Source organism: Aquila chrysaetos, chromosome 9 (genome assembly GCF_900496995.4).
Source record: "Aquila chrysaetos chrysaetos chromosome 9, bAquChr1.4, whole genome shotgun sequence".
Taxonomy (NCBI): domain Eukaryota; kingdom Metazoa; phylum Chordata; class Aves; order Accipitriformes; family Accipitridae; genus Aquila; species Aquila chrysaetos.
This window is the reverse complement of record NC_044012.1, coordinates 4,244,077-4,261,912: the sequence shown is the minus strand read 5'-3', so window position 1 is coordinate 4,261,912 and position 17,836 is coordinate 4,244,077. Positions and strand designations below refer to the sequence as shown.

The window sequence follows — 17,836 nt, the reverse complement described above, 5'->3', positions numbered from 1 at the left end:
ATTTGGCTTACAGTTCTAATCCAAAACGAGTTCAAGTGAACTGGAGTCTTTCATGGACTTTGGCTTACTTTGAAGCAGTCTTGTGTGCTTTTCTTTGCTGAGCACATTATCAAAACACTGGCATATGAAGTGTACGGGGTTTGAATTTTTGGTGAAGAGGAGAAATCTTAGCTATAACTGGGAATCAGAGGACAGGATTGGCTGGTCTCGCAACCCTTTGAAATTCCAGGCTGGACTCAGAGTATGGGTTGCCACTGTATGTTCCAGAAAACCTGAATGTAAAAGGCGGTAATTTCGTTTTAGATTTTTAAGCTGCTTGAAAATTAGTATTTAGCAAATAGCTCTTTCCAGCTACAACTTTGGTACCTGAAGGCTTAGCAAGGTTAAAAAGTCTTCTCCTTTTATTCTTGCTGAACAGGGATTTGCATCTCTGAGATTTTCACAACTGCAGAAGATCAAGCAGAATTAGGGATGATGGAGGATCTGTGCAGAGAAAGAACCTCCTTTTGGGAGAGCAGAGTGGCCATGTGTTATTCAGGAATAACTGCGGACCCTTGCTTCATGAAAGGCTTTTTTGTAACCTCTGTAGAATAAAGTCAGGGCTGCTGTATGCATCTTCCCTGATAGCCTGTCTGTGAAATTAAGCAATTTCGAGGAACAGTTCCTCATACAGTCTTATCCATTCCCAGCCAAATTTCACGAGCAATATTGATTAAAAACACCATAGGAAACACACACTCCAACTACTAATTAAACTTGCTACCAAGGTTCAGTTACCCGCTGCATTGCAATGGGATGTTGGTTTTTTAGAGTGTCCCTTGTGATAGAATTACTGCTATTCTTGGGAGTAACAAGTCTTGTTGTTCAGGCAGTTTTTATATCATTGGCTACCTGAGGTTCCCCAGGTAAAATGGTAACATATCCCTTATGTATACATTTTACCCTGTCTAACCCTCAGAACAATTTAGCTCTGTAGCACCATTTGGGGATTTTTCCTCTTTCTGCACAGTAGACTGTCAAGATCATAATTTATCTCTTAAAGTAAATATTGCAAAAGGTAATGAAGGCTTGCCCCTGCTAGAGTTACGCACACAGGATCAGGTTTTAGCTCCTTTTGAAGTGATTGCCATGGCAGTGCCTAGAGTGCATTGATGTTTGCAGAGCTGTTGACTTGGCTTGATGAGATTGCTTGCAATCAGCAGTTGTGTTATGCAGTGTTCACTTTTTCTGAGTTGTAAATTATTTGTACAGTGCAGCCTGGACTCTGCACAGACCTGCCTGTGGTCATTCTAGTGGTGTGGCCTGTGAATTATTCATTGTTCCCATCAAGATTTATTTTATTTTTTATTAACTGGGCTGAATTTCCAGTACATCTGTTACTTATTTACCATTATACATTTACAGGTGACTGCTCTCAGTTCATCATGTAGCTTTCACTATTCCTTCCTTGGAAAATACAAGAAAAGAAATTCTCTTTGCTGGAAATTTTAACCATTGAGATCTAGGGTGTCTTTTGAATTGAGTGTGAAATTTCAAGGTGTAGCATTGTAAGGACTGGTTGGGAGATTTTTTTCTTCTCACCATCCTCGGTTGCCTTAGTATTCCCCATGGAAAGTTATATATATAGAGAGAAAGCAACTTGTGCAGTCAGCTTCCTAAATGTGTATTTCATTTTTCAGAAGAGCATCCTTCAAATCAAACTTTTCAGGAAAGTTACTGTGCATTTTATTTTTCCTTTGTGCATAGTTGTGGATGTAAAGGATGGGGAGTGCTCCCCTGTTAGCACACTTTGTCTTTTTTATGTACTTTGCGAAAGACATTGCAGAAATGTTTGCATATGATTCAAACTATAGTCCCTTTTTCTGCTGCAGCAAACAAAAGAGTGACAGTATCACAGTCTCTGACACTGTGACTACTGCAGAGAATTCTGTGCTTCATTTTTGTCAGAAGAGACAGCAAAAGAAGGGTGTGTTTGCTCCAAACATACCTACGCTACGTGAAGGCATGCAGCAAAACCAGCCCTGTTTCTCTGGGAGGGAACTGATTTACCTGTGCAGCACAGTAGTTCTGTATGGAGATGACTAACTCAAGCCCTCGAAATAATGCAGCTGGGCTACCATCTCGCAGCAGGGCCATTTCACTCCATTATATAGTGTAGACGTACCATGATTTAGTCAGTCCATATACAACATCTGCCAGAAACTTCCAAGCCTCTTTCTCTGCCTGTCTTTATTTCTCTGTCACCAGTGTCTGGAAAGAGAGTGTAAGACCCTGGCTTTATGATATTTAATGAGAACATGCTTATTGATTTCACACTGGGAGATAGATTTCATCCAGTGAGTTTGTATGTGAATGTTTTATATACTAGGAATATTTGTATATATTATGTAATATATGTGATATGGTTTATATGGAATATCCCTCTCTAATGTCAGTCTCTTTGAAGATTCGTGATCCTTTTGAACATCCTGTTCAAAAGCAGCGAATATTAGAATAAAAGGGAAAAAGAGGAAATAATAAGTACCAAAGCCAATTTCTGTTCCTCCCAGTATTTTTGATGATTTTTAGACCTCAGAGTGCTTTATGTTCCACTTACAACTGTTGTCCAAAGAGCAGGCAGAATAACATACTGACTTCAAATACTATGTTCTTACCAAAATATGGATGCCTCTGTGTTGGTGGTAGTTTTCAAATTTGCTGCTGTCACCAAATTCCTGTTAGATGTTAGTTACTTTCAGTGAACTGCCAAATTGTGCCCCAAATACTGTGATCCATTAAAGGGGTTTTTTGCATAAATGGCCAGTAAAGGAATTTCTGTGCCACAACAACTTCTATATATTTCCTCTTTCTGAACAAAGCAAACACATTTGGGAAATTCTAGTGATCAGTGCCTGTCAACACAAAACACAACAAACAACTCCCTCTCTTGACCTCGCCGTTAACTAGAGCAGAATTCTGAGCTTTTGTTTTCAGATCTTTGAGTCAGATTTGTCACTGACTTTTCTCCTGTCTGCATTTTTGCACCTGAAGTACCATGGTGTAGCGGAACCTATAAAAGCTCCAAGCCAGTATGGTGTTGACTGTGAACATGAGGGGAAGATGAGGTTTTATTTATAACTGACCATAAGATATTTTGTGGGGGCTTTTTCAACAAAACTCTCTGACATGTTTTACACTACCATAGCGTCAATCAGTACTCAAACTATCATCAACTCTGACGGGAGAACAGTTATCACAAAGCCAGTGGTGAGTGAGTATCTAACTCTTTATACTTTATTCATCCTGCAGATTTACTTTTGAACAATGCAAGAATTTATCAGGATTTATGGGTCTTGTGTCTAGCTGAAAATCTACAACATATGATATAAAATGAGTGCCTGGTATTGGTCTTACATATGGAAAGAGCATTTGGCTCACCAGTGAAGGAAGCAATATTTTGTATGTAAAAAGTTATATACTGAGCCTGATGCCTGAAATATTGAGTGATTTCTTAAATTTATAAACCACCTGAAAGAAGCAAAGTGGCTGTTTCAAACTTCCATACCACCAGAGATAATAAGCAATTCATGCTTCCTTTTCATTATTGCCTTCTGCTTACAAGGCAATGGCTCATTTTCTGGGTTCTCTTATGTGGTGGAATATTTATAGTGTTACAGGAAAATTCCTCATTTTAGGATACGTCTATTAACTTCTCTTTAGATATGAAAAACTAGGCTCATAATAAAATATAAGAATGGCAGTACTGAGTCCAGTTAGCCCAGTGCCCTATTCCAACAGCCTGAGAAAAGAGATGCCCAAGGCAAATCTCCTGGCTTCTATTTTCCACTCCAGAGCTTCCTGAGCTGAAGGTGGTGTTTGTGTAAGAAAACTGAATTGCTTTTCTACAAAGTTTGGCCATCCTTTTTTCTGCTGCCTATTGCATGAAGACTCACCTCTTTGCTTTGAACTTAGGTTCCCAGTAGTTTCATCTGATGCCCCTAAGCTCTGTCACTGGAAGGGACACTGGCTACTTGATTGTCATTTACTCATTTCCTGCCATTTGCAATTTTGTAGACCTCTGTTGCAGCCGCTGTCATAGCTCATTCCTATCCTGAGGAATTCTGCCTGCCTTAGTCCTTGTGTGAAGTCATTCCATCCTTGTTGCCTTTCTCTGGCCCTTTTCCTTTTTGAGGTGGAAGGGACTGAAACTGCAGTTTTAAAGTATGGGTGAGCTGTAGGTTACATAGTCAAATTTATATCCAGTTTATGATCAAGAATTCAATAAATTTTGCTTTTTTATTGTGCACTCTTTAAAAAAGTTTAAGCAAGTTGGATCTATGTAGGGACAATGCTTAGAATGTAATATTTCTGTAGTGAGAAATTGTGTGACTCTGGAAGGTGTTACTGCAGCTTTCTTGGAGTAACTTTTTTCAAAAGGATCTGAGGTTCAGGAATTCAGCACCTCCAAGGCCAGGACTGGCCAGGGTAGTGTATGACAGCCAAATCTCAGACCTCAATTGCACAGGTGAGTTTACAGAAAAGAAACTTACTCACTAACAGTGAATTCAAGCTAAATGAACTTGAGATACGTGCCACTCACAGGATAAGTAAGATAAACTTGCTGACCAAGCGCCCTCTTAGTTTACCAGGAAACATTAGTTAAAGTGTAATGATATCTAGGATAATAAACAAAGTCAGATCTCAGAGTTATGCTGCACTAACCTATCTTACAAGAGATACAAATCTCATCTAGTGAAAACAGTATCTTTACATGCATCAATAACTGTAACAATGCCCACAGAGACTGAATCAGAATTTCCCCTGCGGAATATATATCTTGTCTATCCACAGTGGTTTTCAGATGCAACTCACTTTGTTACATTTTCTAGACAAGGAAAAAATTTATTATTTCTGGATAAGTGGATGAGAACACCAAGGAACTATTCTTATGCCTTCAGGGTGTGCTCTGTGCTGATAATTTGTGTCTCACTTGGTTGAACTCTGAGACACACTGTAATTAAAATATGATCTGGAAAACTTGTTCTGAATCATTACCTGATCTGCCAATTAATTTACCTCTGCCAAAGATTTACCCCAATACCTTTTGCAGTGGATATTTACCCTTTAGTCCATGGTAAGGTGTTTTTCCATAAATGCTGAAGCAAACACAAAACAGAGTGATAATCTGTGTTTTGCAAATTACACACTTTGGTGTACTCCTCCTATGAAACTGTTTGAGGATTCTGAACATTTGAACCTGAGTCTGTGTGGCCTGTTAGCAGCTGAAGGCTGTGTTGCACGTTGACAGAAAGGGTGTCAGGTTTTACCTCTGGTCCGCTCACCAGTGTCAACTGGAACAGATCTTTCTAATCCTCTGCAGAGCACTGTGGAAATCAGTGGCACAATTTTGATGGTAAGGTAGTGGTGGACTACTTACCAGCAGGCTAGCAAAGTTTGGCACTTTTCTGGAAAGGGGTATCAGATCCCCACCTACTCTATATTGTGGCCATGGACTCTTCATGTTTTGTTACTGATTCTTAAAAACAAAAAAACCCGAAACAAATCTTTTTGAAGCAATTTCTGGACTGTAAAAAAAGGGAACTGAAACTATCTGAAAACGTCAGAGGGACACATGCAAAGTTTCTCTTCATCTGAGGAAAAATGGGGAAAGAAATCCTGTTATTCCCATTATATTAGAAGAGCAGCACTGCAGCTGTATTGGGATAGGAGCTGGATAGGTACCAACTTTGTGCCCTTGGTGTGACTGACTCTAAGTGGAATTTCATTGGCAACAATCTGAACCTGTTTTCCATGGTGTGTAATTTGGGATTTCACACAATCTATAAATAGGGTGGAGTCTGAGATGCAGGACAGGCAAACCTGCAGCATTTCTCATGATCTCCTTTCTATGCTTGCCAGTTAACACTGTTCATGATGATGTTAGTGATTTTAAGTGTTTCTTGTGTCAAATAATCTATTTCAATTGGCGAAAGTTGCACCAATGCTTGTAGAACACTTTGCTAATAAGTGCTGCTAGTTTGGTATATGGATTATATCAGAATCATGTCATCCCTACAGATATTAATATTTTCAAAGCTTTACAGTGGAAATCAATGTGTACATCAGCAATATGTATATACGTTGCTTATACAGCATACTTACGAGAAAGACAACTAATATTATTTGTGAAGCCAAGTTCATAAAAGTCCTTGAACCCAGCTAGAAGTCATGACTGAACCGCTGCAAGCAAACACTGTTATTCCCAGGGTAAATTTAAGGAAACCAGCTGGCTCATCATCATAAAACAAATGAGCGATGGACAGAAAGGATCTGAGACCTCTTCCCAGCTAGATCCACCCTAGATGCAGTAGTGATAGCTTCCAAGTAAAGGCTGGTTTGGTGTTCAGTCACCCATACTAAACAGTCTCAAAACAAAGCAGGGAAGGAACTCACAAAGCAATATGCTTGACTCTTCTTGATTCAGACTCCTATTGGAATTCTAAAGGAGGCTTTCTTTAAACATAGGACCCGGACCTGCTTAGCACTCTGCAGTCAAAGGATAGGCTGCCAGAACATCATCTCTCACACCAGAAACGTGCCTGGCTCCGTGGCTGATGAAGGTCGCAATTCACATCTGCTAAACCTACCCTGGCAGGTCCAGATTTTGTTTGGCACGTTCAAGTACAGCCAGTTGCTGCTCAGATCCTTCCCTCTGATCCGGACAGTGTTTTGTGGGCAGAGGCCCATGTCCACTGAAGTGGTAGCAGATGGGATCAGTCTGTATTGTGGCTGTTGACCTGCCTTCTGCCTGCTCGTGCTATCCAACACTTAGTAGAGAGGCTTATCTCAGCACGACTGCTCTTCTTGCAGTCTGGCCTTTTGGCCCACTCAGAGAAAAAACATTCAGCCCTCTGTGTGGAGGATTTAGAAGCAAAACTCGCAGGAATTTTCCTCTCTAAGCCCAAGGTTGACATTTTCTGGACAGGGTGCTGTTTTCCAGGCTTTTGCGCTTCTCAGGGTTTTATACGTGGGCAGCGCATCCTGGTCTACAGCTTCTCCCTGGGCAATTCCCTCTGTGGAAAAAAATGCGAGCTAACGTGATAGTGCACAAACAAGCTTCGGTTCTTGCTCTTGCCTGCCCACAAATCCAAGGCGGTGGGTCTGCAGGGTGAGGCTACAAGTCTAGAGAGTGGTTAGGCAGGAGCAGAGGCAGACCAAGACCTCAGCGTAGGGAACCGAGATACCTAACCGGCTCCTGGCTGTTCTTATCCCAGTCCGCAGCAGGAAATGAACAGATGCAGGGGAGAAATCCCTTTTGGCTGTAAAATGATGACTCAGTTAGGAAGCGTTGTGCCAGTCTACGTTCCCTGCGTACCTGGAGCTGTGGGATCCAGCTGCAGTGCAGCAGGTACTGCTGAATCACTGCGACCGCATTGCTGCTATTATTTGAATAATTAAACCATGCTCTGCTGAATCACATCATGGTTAGGGAGAATTTGAAAACCCTATGTTATGGATCACTTCAGTACTTGGATTTATGGTTACAGACTGATGCAATAAAATCAAAAGGTTTACAGCCTGCTGAGAAAGAGACTGTAACCTGATTTACAGAATGATGAGCTTGTTAAAGGAGTGCTGTGTATTCTGATCACAGAACGACTTCCCACTCACTTTGCTTTATGGGAAAGAAGCCTGGACTCTTGAAAACAATTGCTACAGCTAGTACATTTGAGGAAACTAAACAAATATTGGGATTATATTAATGTGGACAGTAGAAAGAACATAGAAGGAAATTATTATCTCTGTACCCAACACATAATTATCTCCGCTGGGGCAGAAGTGTAACTAAAATATTTCAATTAACTTTTTAGCTTGGGTCCTTATTCTGCAAACACCGTGAGAATCAGTCTGAAGAATCTGAATTTGATTTAAACCAATTGGTGACCCCAGAGTGTTTGTGATAGTAGAAAGATATGGAAGTATTATCTTTTTCTTGTTTTTCTAGTAAGAAATTTAACAGACTTCATTTTGTAACTGTGAAGAAAAATATAGTCAAAATGACAAGGTCTGGGACGTAGAAGGATGACTTTCAATTTCCAGTTTTGCTGCTGGTCAAATCATTTGCACTGTTACAGTTTCTTCTCTGCTTCTTTCCTCACTGCATTGTAAGTTCTTTGGAGCAGAAACTACTTGTTATTGTACCTGTGTAGTACAGGGTGTACAGCAGGGTCCCAAATGTCGTTGAATCTGTTATAAGGAAAATACTACTGCTAATAGGAGATGCTGACACTGTGGGAATAAACACAAAATATGCAGTTCATAGCCCTGATGCTGCAAAGAAATTAGCAATTAGATTTGTTTAGAATTAAAATACCAGATTGTGAATTTGACTGCAGCAGTAGACTGAGGAGTCCTCAAAGATTTCCATTATATTCAAAGAGGAATTTCTAAAGCACATACAAATTTGGATTGTTATTTATTTTTAATACTTGTTGCGTTACTGCTACAAACTTGGAGGATGTATTGATTTCAAATAGCCTTTTCCAAAGATAGAGTGCCTCCCTCAGAGGAATTACCCATCTTCCCAAAGAAGGCATTTATTAAGTAGTCGTCTGTGCTTGAGATGAGTCAAGTGAGGAAAGTGAACAGGATTTTCTCCTGTTGTAAGTATTACAAACTTGAAAGCAGCAAAAGGGAAAAGAAAGCGTGATTCCCAGTGAGGAACACGTGTGCTGGCACATTGAATAGCAGTTGATTGACTGCCCGTTGCAGAGCAGCTAGAACAGCTGGGTGTCCCCCCAGGATAGCGTGCAAAGCCAGGAGACTTAGTGCTGTTGGGATACAGCCAAAACTGGATGAACATAAGGCAAACTAATAATGTCTAATTGTGCTTTCTGAACATCAGACCTTGTACTGGCAGAGCCAGCTTTTGAAAACCATGCAGAATCCATTTACTCACTGGAGTGTCCAGACTTTCTAAAGAAAATGGTTTTCTGTGGCAGCGAGGGTAAGCTGAGACAAACTAATAATGTCTAATTGTGCTTTCTGAACATCAGACCTTGTACTGGCAGAGCCAGCTTTTGAAAACCATGCAGAATCCATTTACTCACTGGAGTGTCCAGACTTTCTAAAGAAAATGGTTTTCTGTGGCAGCGAGGGTAAGCTGAGACACAGATGTTCAGCAGCGTCCACCCCCCGCTGGTGCCCCTCTTTGGTTATGTAGAGCAGGGCTTAAGTAATATGAACTTCATCAGTGTTGTACATATTAGATTTAATGCTGAAATATGCAATTCTGTTTGCGGATGCTTGGAAAACAGTTACTTATAATGTGGAACTATGAAATCAGAGTCTTAACATAATGGTGCAATTTCAAGGTTAAAGCTTTTGACGTTACTGAACAGATATGCAAACCTCAGAACAGGAAGATCCCATAAAGCAATAATTTCTCTATATATCACAATCCCAGGCTTGAATATTCTGTTTTCTGTTGTTTCACGCCTTCTTATTTTATATCTTTCTTCAATTGTTATTAGTTTAACTAATCCAATCCACGAAGCAAGTAAGTTCGCTGGATTCTACTGTGCCGAGTACACCTAGCAGACTGGGAGTTTTTTGGTGCTTCAGTGAAGCACATTTTCCTACTTTAAAATGCTGCAATACTTTCATCGCTGATCAAAATGATTAGAAGAAATCAGAATTGTACTAGATGACTAGATAATTTAGGAGCGAGTGAGCGTCCCGAGTAAGCGTCCTGATAAGAACCCGGAAAAATGTACTGAGCAGATGCGATAAAACTAATGCACATCCAGCTTTATTTTATTCCAAGTAATTGCAGGTCATATGTATATACCAATATATTTATAGATAGGCATGTACACATACACCTGTATAGTTTTACTCTTTTGAATGAGCATTAGAAGTGGTTCTGAATGTCAGGATTTCATTAATCCATTTGCAATAGAGCAAGTCATTCTGGGCCATGCTTTGTGTCATGTATGCTTGTGTTAGAAGGTAAGTTTGAACACCAAGTAACTGTGAAATACCCCTGCTTTTCAGGTAGATTCTGAATAGTGCCTCACTTCATTAGTAGTACTCTGTACTAGTCATTGAAAAAGATATTTTTCAGCAGGAATTATTTTGCCCTGGCTAATAATCAGTTAGAAAATTCTTTTTTGATCAATATTTAGGCCCCCTTATTTAAAAGCTATAAAAATGGTACCCAGCAGTATCTCTCAAAATCTGTCTGTCATATTCAATTTACCAAAGGTTATTGCTTCTAACAGTTGGCCAAATTACACTTGGATGAAGAGTCTTATCTTTGCAGACTATGTGAGCAGCAGAACTAGGTTTACACTCCTCTCATTGACACTCTCCATATGGATTATTATCTCCAGTCACTCCCAAGTTCTTTGGGTTCATCTTTAATAAGTGCACTAGAGGTATTTAGTGTTATCTGCAGGTTATGGGCAGGGTTGGAGCTTTACATTCTAATGCTTTTGTAATGGATTTAATAGCTTCAATACTGAGGATATACCTCTTGCAAGCATATCTTCACATTCTGAACTGGCTGGATACAAGTCAATGGGAATTTTTATAATTAACGCATTCAGCTGTGACAATGGTAGCCTTGATCAAACAAATATCTTGTTTGATTTTCTTTCTTGTCACAGTAAGACCAATAAATTGTTTTTTCCCCTGTAAAGTAAGTTTACTCCACTTTTAAAGAAAATGTGTTTCTCAGCAGTTTCCTCTAGTGTACAAGCCAAATATGCTGGTGTTAGTATCATACAGACAACATCAGCAACATCAAACATTGAAAAACATGTCAGGGCCTCTAGAATAATAGTGTAGAATGAAAAAATCATTTCAAAATGGTTCTCTATATTAGGTACTGGGTTTTTTTCCTCTGTGCATGTTTTCTGGATTCTCAGTGCAACCAGAGCCTAAAAATTTACTCTTTTAAAAGGAATTAGATTTTCGCATAATCAAACGACCCCAGGAACGGGAGCTTTAAAAAAATGGATATTCTAAGTTTCAAGGTAAAATCATTAGATCTGACAATACTGATTGCAGCTTATGTTGGTTATGTTTCATTAGGTTATATACAATACATAAAGCAATCACAAGCTTCTCAAGGTCAGTTAAGAGCAAATACAAAAATAGTAGTAACAAGGTCTGACTACTCACTGATCACCAGAGAAGAGAGGGAGAACAGAGAATAGACATTTCCTTCTCTCTTAAACCACACTTACATATGACGTCACGTAAGTGTGATTTGTTGGGAGCCGTCTACACTAGGAGAAAATTATTTGGTTGTTACCGGTGCTGAGGGACAGGGAATGGAAATGTCTGGGGTTTCTTTTTCTTCTCCCCCCCTTCCCCGACCTTAATTTGCTTGCCTTCCTGAAGAAAAGACCTTGCTCTATCCTTTCTGCTGAGTCATTTCTCTAGAGGACGCCAATTAGGGACTCATTAAAAGAAATATCTCTTCCTATGGAAAATCCCAAGAGTGCTTCAAAGCGGTCTCCCTGTCCAAGCTCTTCTGCAGTGGTTTTATTCTGTAGTTCTCTGGTGTGATCATGTTTTTTTCTTTGGGTTAGATGTGCTGAGCAGTGACTATTTCAGTTATACCTCTTGGCTCCTGACTGTAACTCCTATGTGGGACTGGGACTCTCCGGTTATCCATTCAGATCAATAATAAACAGAGTTCCTCACCTCAAATATGCTTTTTTTCTATCTCAACATACACACGTGCCTTGATTACTACATTTTGGTGATACTATATTTGCTTCCTTACTGAAGACAGTTTGGTCTCCATAAAGAACAGATGCAAATATCCTAGGTAAGGATGTATTGCCATTGGAGGATGTGACATTTCAGTTGTTTTATGCCCAAATAGCATAATTTGTTACTAATGAGTCCTCTTTCCTTAGCATCATGTATGATAAATTCTTTTGTGTATCCGTTTCATGGTCAGAGTTAAACTTGAGATCACTAGAGCTATACATTTACTGCTCTAGAGTTTTCCTGAACTTTTGGCCTCCTCCACCCAGCGCTGTTCACTCTGGGTTGGGATTCACAGCAGGTGCTTATGTGATATATAGTTACAGAATTGTTTGCCCATCTATCTGTGTTTTTCTTTCATATCTCTAACGAGGAAGTTCCTAAATGTGATTTGACATATTCTAGAGTGTGTGCATGGTATCAATTATAAAAACTCGTTCTTTATTTTACTTTTGGCTGTATTGCTATCTTTAGGCTAACCCTCCCCTCCCTTTTCTGCTGCCCATAGAGATGGCTCCTTCCCTCCCCTCTGGTTGCCAGGGTGACTGGGCTTCCCTGATGCAGATGCTCTTGCCTTGGCTCCTTGCCATCCCTCTCCCAGAGACTGGAGTTTTCACTTTCCCTCGAATGGTGAGGAGTCCTGTTTGCTCTTCTGCCTGCCCGGGCAGCTGTCCTCCCTTCTAAGCAGACCTGGTTTAGCAACTGCTAAAAGGACAAGTGATTTCATGTGCCTGCAGGGTGGGATCAGCCAAGCCTCTGAGCGAAGTGGAAGTCACCTTGTATTATTTTTCCTTTTTTTTTTTTTTTTTTTTGACTCTGATCCTTCTCCTTGAGCTGGAGTCCAGCCAGTTCTCACTCTCTTAATGTGGCTGTGATGATGAGAAAAAGGACCCTAGGGTGGTACCTATGCAGCAGAGGTAAAGCCTTTTTTATTTGTATTTCAGAATGGATAAATTCAATTTCCAGTGTTAGTGACATTGGAAAATGGATCCTTGCAGTACTTGTAAGCACATTTACCGTAGACATTTTGCCAAGCTTTATCTCAGAAATGAATAAACCTCAGGACAGGGCATCTTTGAATTCAGGTGTGGAATTACAGGTTGTTCAGAAACTTTATTGAAGGAATTTGACTGTTTTCTGTCACTCAGCAAACAGATATCGTGTAATCTTTATGTTCAGCCCCCAAATCCAAAATTTCAGATTCTGCATGCCTGTCCCAGGTTGCTGGTAAATGTGGCCCCATCTTGGAATCACTTTCAGAGGTCAGCCAGTGAACAATTTTGAGTTACGAATCAACATAGAGTTGCAATTTGCCTGGGTATGACTCAGCCGCAACCATGAAGTAGTAATTTTAGTCAGTTAAGTTCTCTGAGTTATTTGTCCAGTTCTAGCTAAAATGCTCTTTTGGGATCCCGGTAAGAAAATCTTAGGTGTTGCAGGCTAAGAGTTTAGGGATGGAAATTTAGGGAATTTTCCATCCCTAGCCATGGAAAAACTACTATTTAGTATTTCATATTCTCTGCTTTTCCAAAAGGCATGAGTATTTTGTCTCGTATATTCCCCTATGTTTTCTCTGGCATAATTTTAAATGATTCAAATAATAGGACTTTTAATACTCTGTTCTGTGCTTCTGGGACACAATGACAAAGTACATTAGACTGGTGCTCTAAGTGTAAATTATGTAAAGTTTCCAAATATTTGGACAAATGTGGTCCTTTGCTCAAGTTCATCCTTCATCCTCTCTGCACTTTAAACATTCCATCTTTTGAGTTTGTTTCAATCCAGTTTGCTTGTTTTTAAAGTAGTGATATATACGCAAATCTCTAAGGAGTAATGTCGACTGTGTTTTATAGGAAATCCAGGAACAGCAGCTACACTGCAGCTACCAGATATACTTGTAACCCTCAACATGCTTCCCTTTCTAACATATGGTTAATTATTTTTAAAACACACAACACAGTACATCTAGCTGAGCTCTGAAACATTATGTGCTTGTTCTTTTGCATGAAAAGTATTTATAAAAGCTTTTTCTGCAGTGGTTGGGATATTACGGTAAAATGCATCGGGCTACTTCCATTAACAAAGTTAGTAGGAAGCACTTGCTACAGCAGAGTTTCTAATGTTTTTACATCTAGCTGTAAGAAGGATGTTCTATATTTAAAGCACTTCTTGGAAGAAGCATTGGAACAGTGTTACAGTTTTTTCCTGCCAAAAGTAATAGCTGTGGAAGGCTGCAAGAGCACCAGACTTATTACTGAAAGGTAATAGTCTTCCTATGCAAATGTAAGTTAATATTCAAGGGGTTAAATGGAACAGGGAATGATCTTAAATTTCAACCTTCTGTGCAGTCCTTAGTTTTATTTAGAGACATCAGTATCACGATATATCTTCACCACAACTGTGCTGCTGTGACTTACTGCCTGAGCAATAAAATATACACAGATTTTTGTATTGTGCATGCCTCGCTGTGCTATAAATGTAAAAATTACTTTATTTGTCAATATACAATACTCTGAGGAACGTCTTATCTTATAGCAGTGGTTGGGGCAGGGAGTTTTTTTGACCTGGATTTCCTCAACACTTTCAGAAGGGCAGCTTGCAAACAAAGTGCAGGATTTATTAAAGACATTAGTCAGGGTTATTTGATGAATGTGGACATTACTACATCTGAAATAACTTTGGATTGTTACTTTCCTCTGTTTTATTATTAGGATAACAAATCTTTAAAATGCTGAAATATCCACAACAATGTTATAGAGAAGATCCTTCATGTATGATATAGGCTTGATTTATTTGCCCTGAATTAATGTGGGTGACTTACTTGAAAAAGGTTGAAATGCAGTTAGTAGTTCTGCTAGTATTTGGCATTACTCCTACAATATGTACATATATATATGGGCAAACACCGAATTCTATTAGCTTAGAATTATGATCTTTGGAAGCGCAGCTTTTAAGTATCAGTATCTGCGAAAATACTTCATCTGTCTCTCATCCTTTAATCTTTATGCAACTATTGAAATGTAACATTATAGCATTATAAAAACTAATGAATATTTCTTCCTCTTTAAAGATTTGACTGCATTATCACAAGGGAAGATACCTGGGTATTTTAAAAGTAAAGGTGTCAGAGGAAAATATTTCTTTAGCTGATGTGTCCAAATGAGAGATTGCTTGTAACTAGAGAGTAAAGCACGTTGAAAACTCCACAATGTCAGTTTGAGAGTCTCAGTGCTAACAAGTTAATATAACTTACACTAGCAACTGCTTCTTAAGAAGGAAAAACAATGCTGTATTAGAGAGCTCCAGTATCTATTCTGTCCAGCACATCTTTCCTGTATTTTAGCTAACAATTAGTAGTTTGTTCACATTATTCTTAATTGAATATCACTATGAAAATGATAGAACTAATTTAAGCCATTGTTGCATTTTTTGTTATAGACCATTTCATTACCAGCAACAGTTTTGAACCTCATCGCTATGGTTTTTCTGTATCTTTTTTATCTTTTTAATGATGTATGCCTAGCAAGACAGACAAATTTCTTTTAATTCTGTAGTTTGACCAGTTAAAAAGGACTTACTTACCCTGTCTTCTTCAGCTCTTAAGTCTGGCATTGTGCTAACACAAAGGCTTATAGCTGTGGTGGCCACAAAGAGAATGGAGAGACAAGCAAAGACTTTGCCTGGGAGTCCTGACTGAGGATTTTCTACCATATCTCTGAGTCTGTTCATAAACTGTCCAAATTTGGTTTTCTCATCCAAGACACATGTAGCTTCTTTGCTCCTCCGAAGCTCCTCTTCTTTGCGTACCTCGGCCAACTCCTGCAGTTTTTGAAATAGTTTTCGAAAGCAGCAGTTCTCCAGGTTGGATTCCTCAATCCCCCAGTATCTCAGCTCCTCCTGAAAAGACAAGGCACACATGTCTCTTAAGAGCATCAGCTTCCCTGCTGCTAGAAAGCTGACAATCATCCCAAAAGCATTGGGGTTCCTGTCAAAGAAGAACTCGTGGGTGTCTTCATCGTAATCATCACACAGCTGAATTATTTCTTCATAGCTGCTGCAAAACTTAAGTTTGCTCAGTCTGGTCAGGGGAAATTCATCTAAAGTACTCCAAGGTAGCAGGTACTTGATGCCTCCAACATTTATCATGATCTCTGTCTTTAGATCGACTGCAGAGACTTGATCAGGATGGTAAATCCTCCTGGCTCTTTGGTAATGGACCCCTTTGACAGAAGGGGTTTCAACGGAGACAGGAAAGAAGTGGGTCAAGGAATTACAAGAAGTGTAGCTAACGTTACTATAGTCTTGGTCACTGCCTCTGGAGAGAATAGGCATCTCTAAGAGTTCTCACTGGGACATCCGAAATGGCATCAGAGCAGGGTTATCTGTCAGCCAAAAGATACAGGAAGGAAGAGAAAACATAGTAGAGGTTATTGCAAGAGAAAAGGTGTTTCAGGCTACTTTCCTAAATCACAAAATTAATGAGTGACTGTTTTGTAAGTAAAAGTCACCTCTATGCTTCTTCCTGAAATCTGCAGCCTGTAAATGCGATTTGCTTTGCAGCCTCATTGGTTGTCTGGCAACACACAGACACAGAGGAGAGCTAAAGCCTCATTCATAATTATCGCAAGGGGTCAGATGCCTGCAAATCCAAATGTGAACAGATCGGTCTCTTCTCTGAGCAGATCTCGGTCACCGTTCTATCGTTGTATTTTCCGGTGGTTGTCGCTTTGCTTTCTTATTTCTATAAACCCTTAAATACATGCTAACTCAACTAAGCTGCTTAATACTTATTAGAGTTAGAGTGGTCAATTACCTGCCATCAGCTGGATGCAAAGTTCCTAATTGCTTTAACTTGAATGCTCAGATTGCAATTCCTCTTCCTTTCACTGCACGCCTGTTTTGCCTGCCTCTCAGGGGTAATGCAAGGATTAGCTAGTAGCTGTTTGTAAAATGCCTTAAGAGGTAAAGTGCTGTGTAAATGAGGACTATTCTTATCAACCTGGTCTTATGTCACTGCAAATTACTGAGAAGATATAGGGAACATTTTCCCACCCTGGAGAAAACAGAAAGCAAAGTATTTTACCGGCTCAGGGGGGGAAAGCAATTGAAAGATGCCCCTGCTTCACTTCCCCCTTTCAGGAGCAAACCCCTGGTTTTGTTCATAATGTCTAAAGATTCAAAGCCATCACTTATTACCCCAAGTCAGTGAACTGCAAAAATTGCAAGGAAACTTCCCCGAAGTTACTTACCACCGTGCCACGGGCTGCTGCCCGGTGCCTGGCTTCCCCGCAGGTGAAGTACACATGCCGCAACTGATCAGCTGTCCTCTGAGTTACAATCCAGCAGAAAGACCTGGGGATATTTTACAGTATTGATTACATGAAAAATTACTATAGCACTCGGGAGATCGCAGTCTCTTTCCTCTTTCTCCTTCTGTCCTTCCTTCCTGGAAAGGGAAAATATTCATATGTGTTCATGTAATATATGTTGTACTAATAGATCCTTTGCAAAGGAGACAGTGTCCTAAGTGGCAGCTCCTCTTCTGGACTCCTGGGGCTTCCTGGAGAAATATGCTGAGTGAGAGCTGGTGGATCCTGCCCTCTCCCTGTCTCTCCTCTGTTTCCCTTGGGACTGTCAGTGTGGTCCTGGAAGAGGAGGGGAGAGGGAAGGGGGAAGGGCTTAGAAATAATCTCTCCAGCATCCCTCCGTCTATTCAGCAGGCAGCAGGCAGCAACTGGGTAAGAACATGGAGTACAAGGACAGTCTCCGACTAATGAGGTTTAATAATAAGTAAATTCTGGCAAACCTACTTAATAAAACAATTTCAATGTCTATTAACTCCTTCGGTTGTAGTCATACCACAGTTGCTTGCTCTGGAGACACCAGTCAAATTCCTCAGGAGCAGTTTCCATGTCCTGCATCCCTCTTGAAACTCGGATTTGCTCTTAAGTATCCCTAGACAGAGAGGGAAGTTTGTTGTGTCCATGGATGCTGGACCTCAGCATTCCTCTGGCTATTAGGGAAGTGCTTTCCTCCCATAAAAGAAAGGGTCTCTGGCTTGCAAAGAATAGGT

The 17,836-nt window shown here is 40.0% G+C and overlaps 1 protein-coding gene across 1 annotated transcript in view; it reads right to left on the bottom strand.

Moving 5' to 3' along the window:
• KCNG4 (potassium voltage-gated channel modifier subfamily G member 4) overlaps positions 1–17,406 on the bottom strand; it is a 28,769-nt gene extending 11,363 nt beyond the window's left edge. Inside the window, exons 1-2 of the mRNA XM_030024688.1 lie at positions 17,013–17,406; positions 15,346–16,145 (exon numbers count right to left, since the gene is read on the bottom strand). Coding sequence (XP_029880548.1) covers positions 15,346–16,095 — 750 coding nt within the window. The 5' untranslated portion in view covers positions 16,096–16,145; positions 17,013–17,406. The remainder of the gene's footprint in view (positions 1–15,345; positions 16,146–17,012) is intronic.
• Between the last annotated feature and the right edge of the window lie 430 nt (positions 17,407–17,836).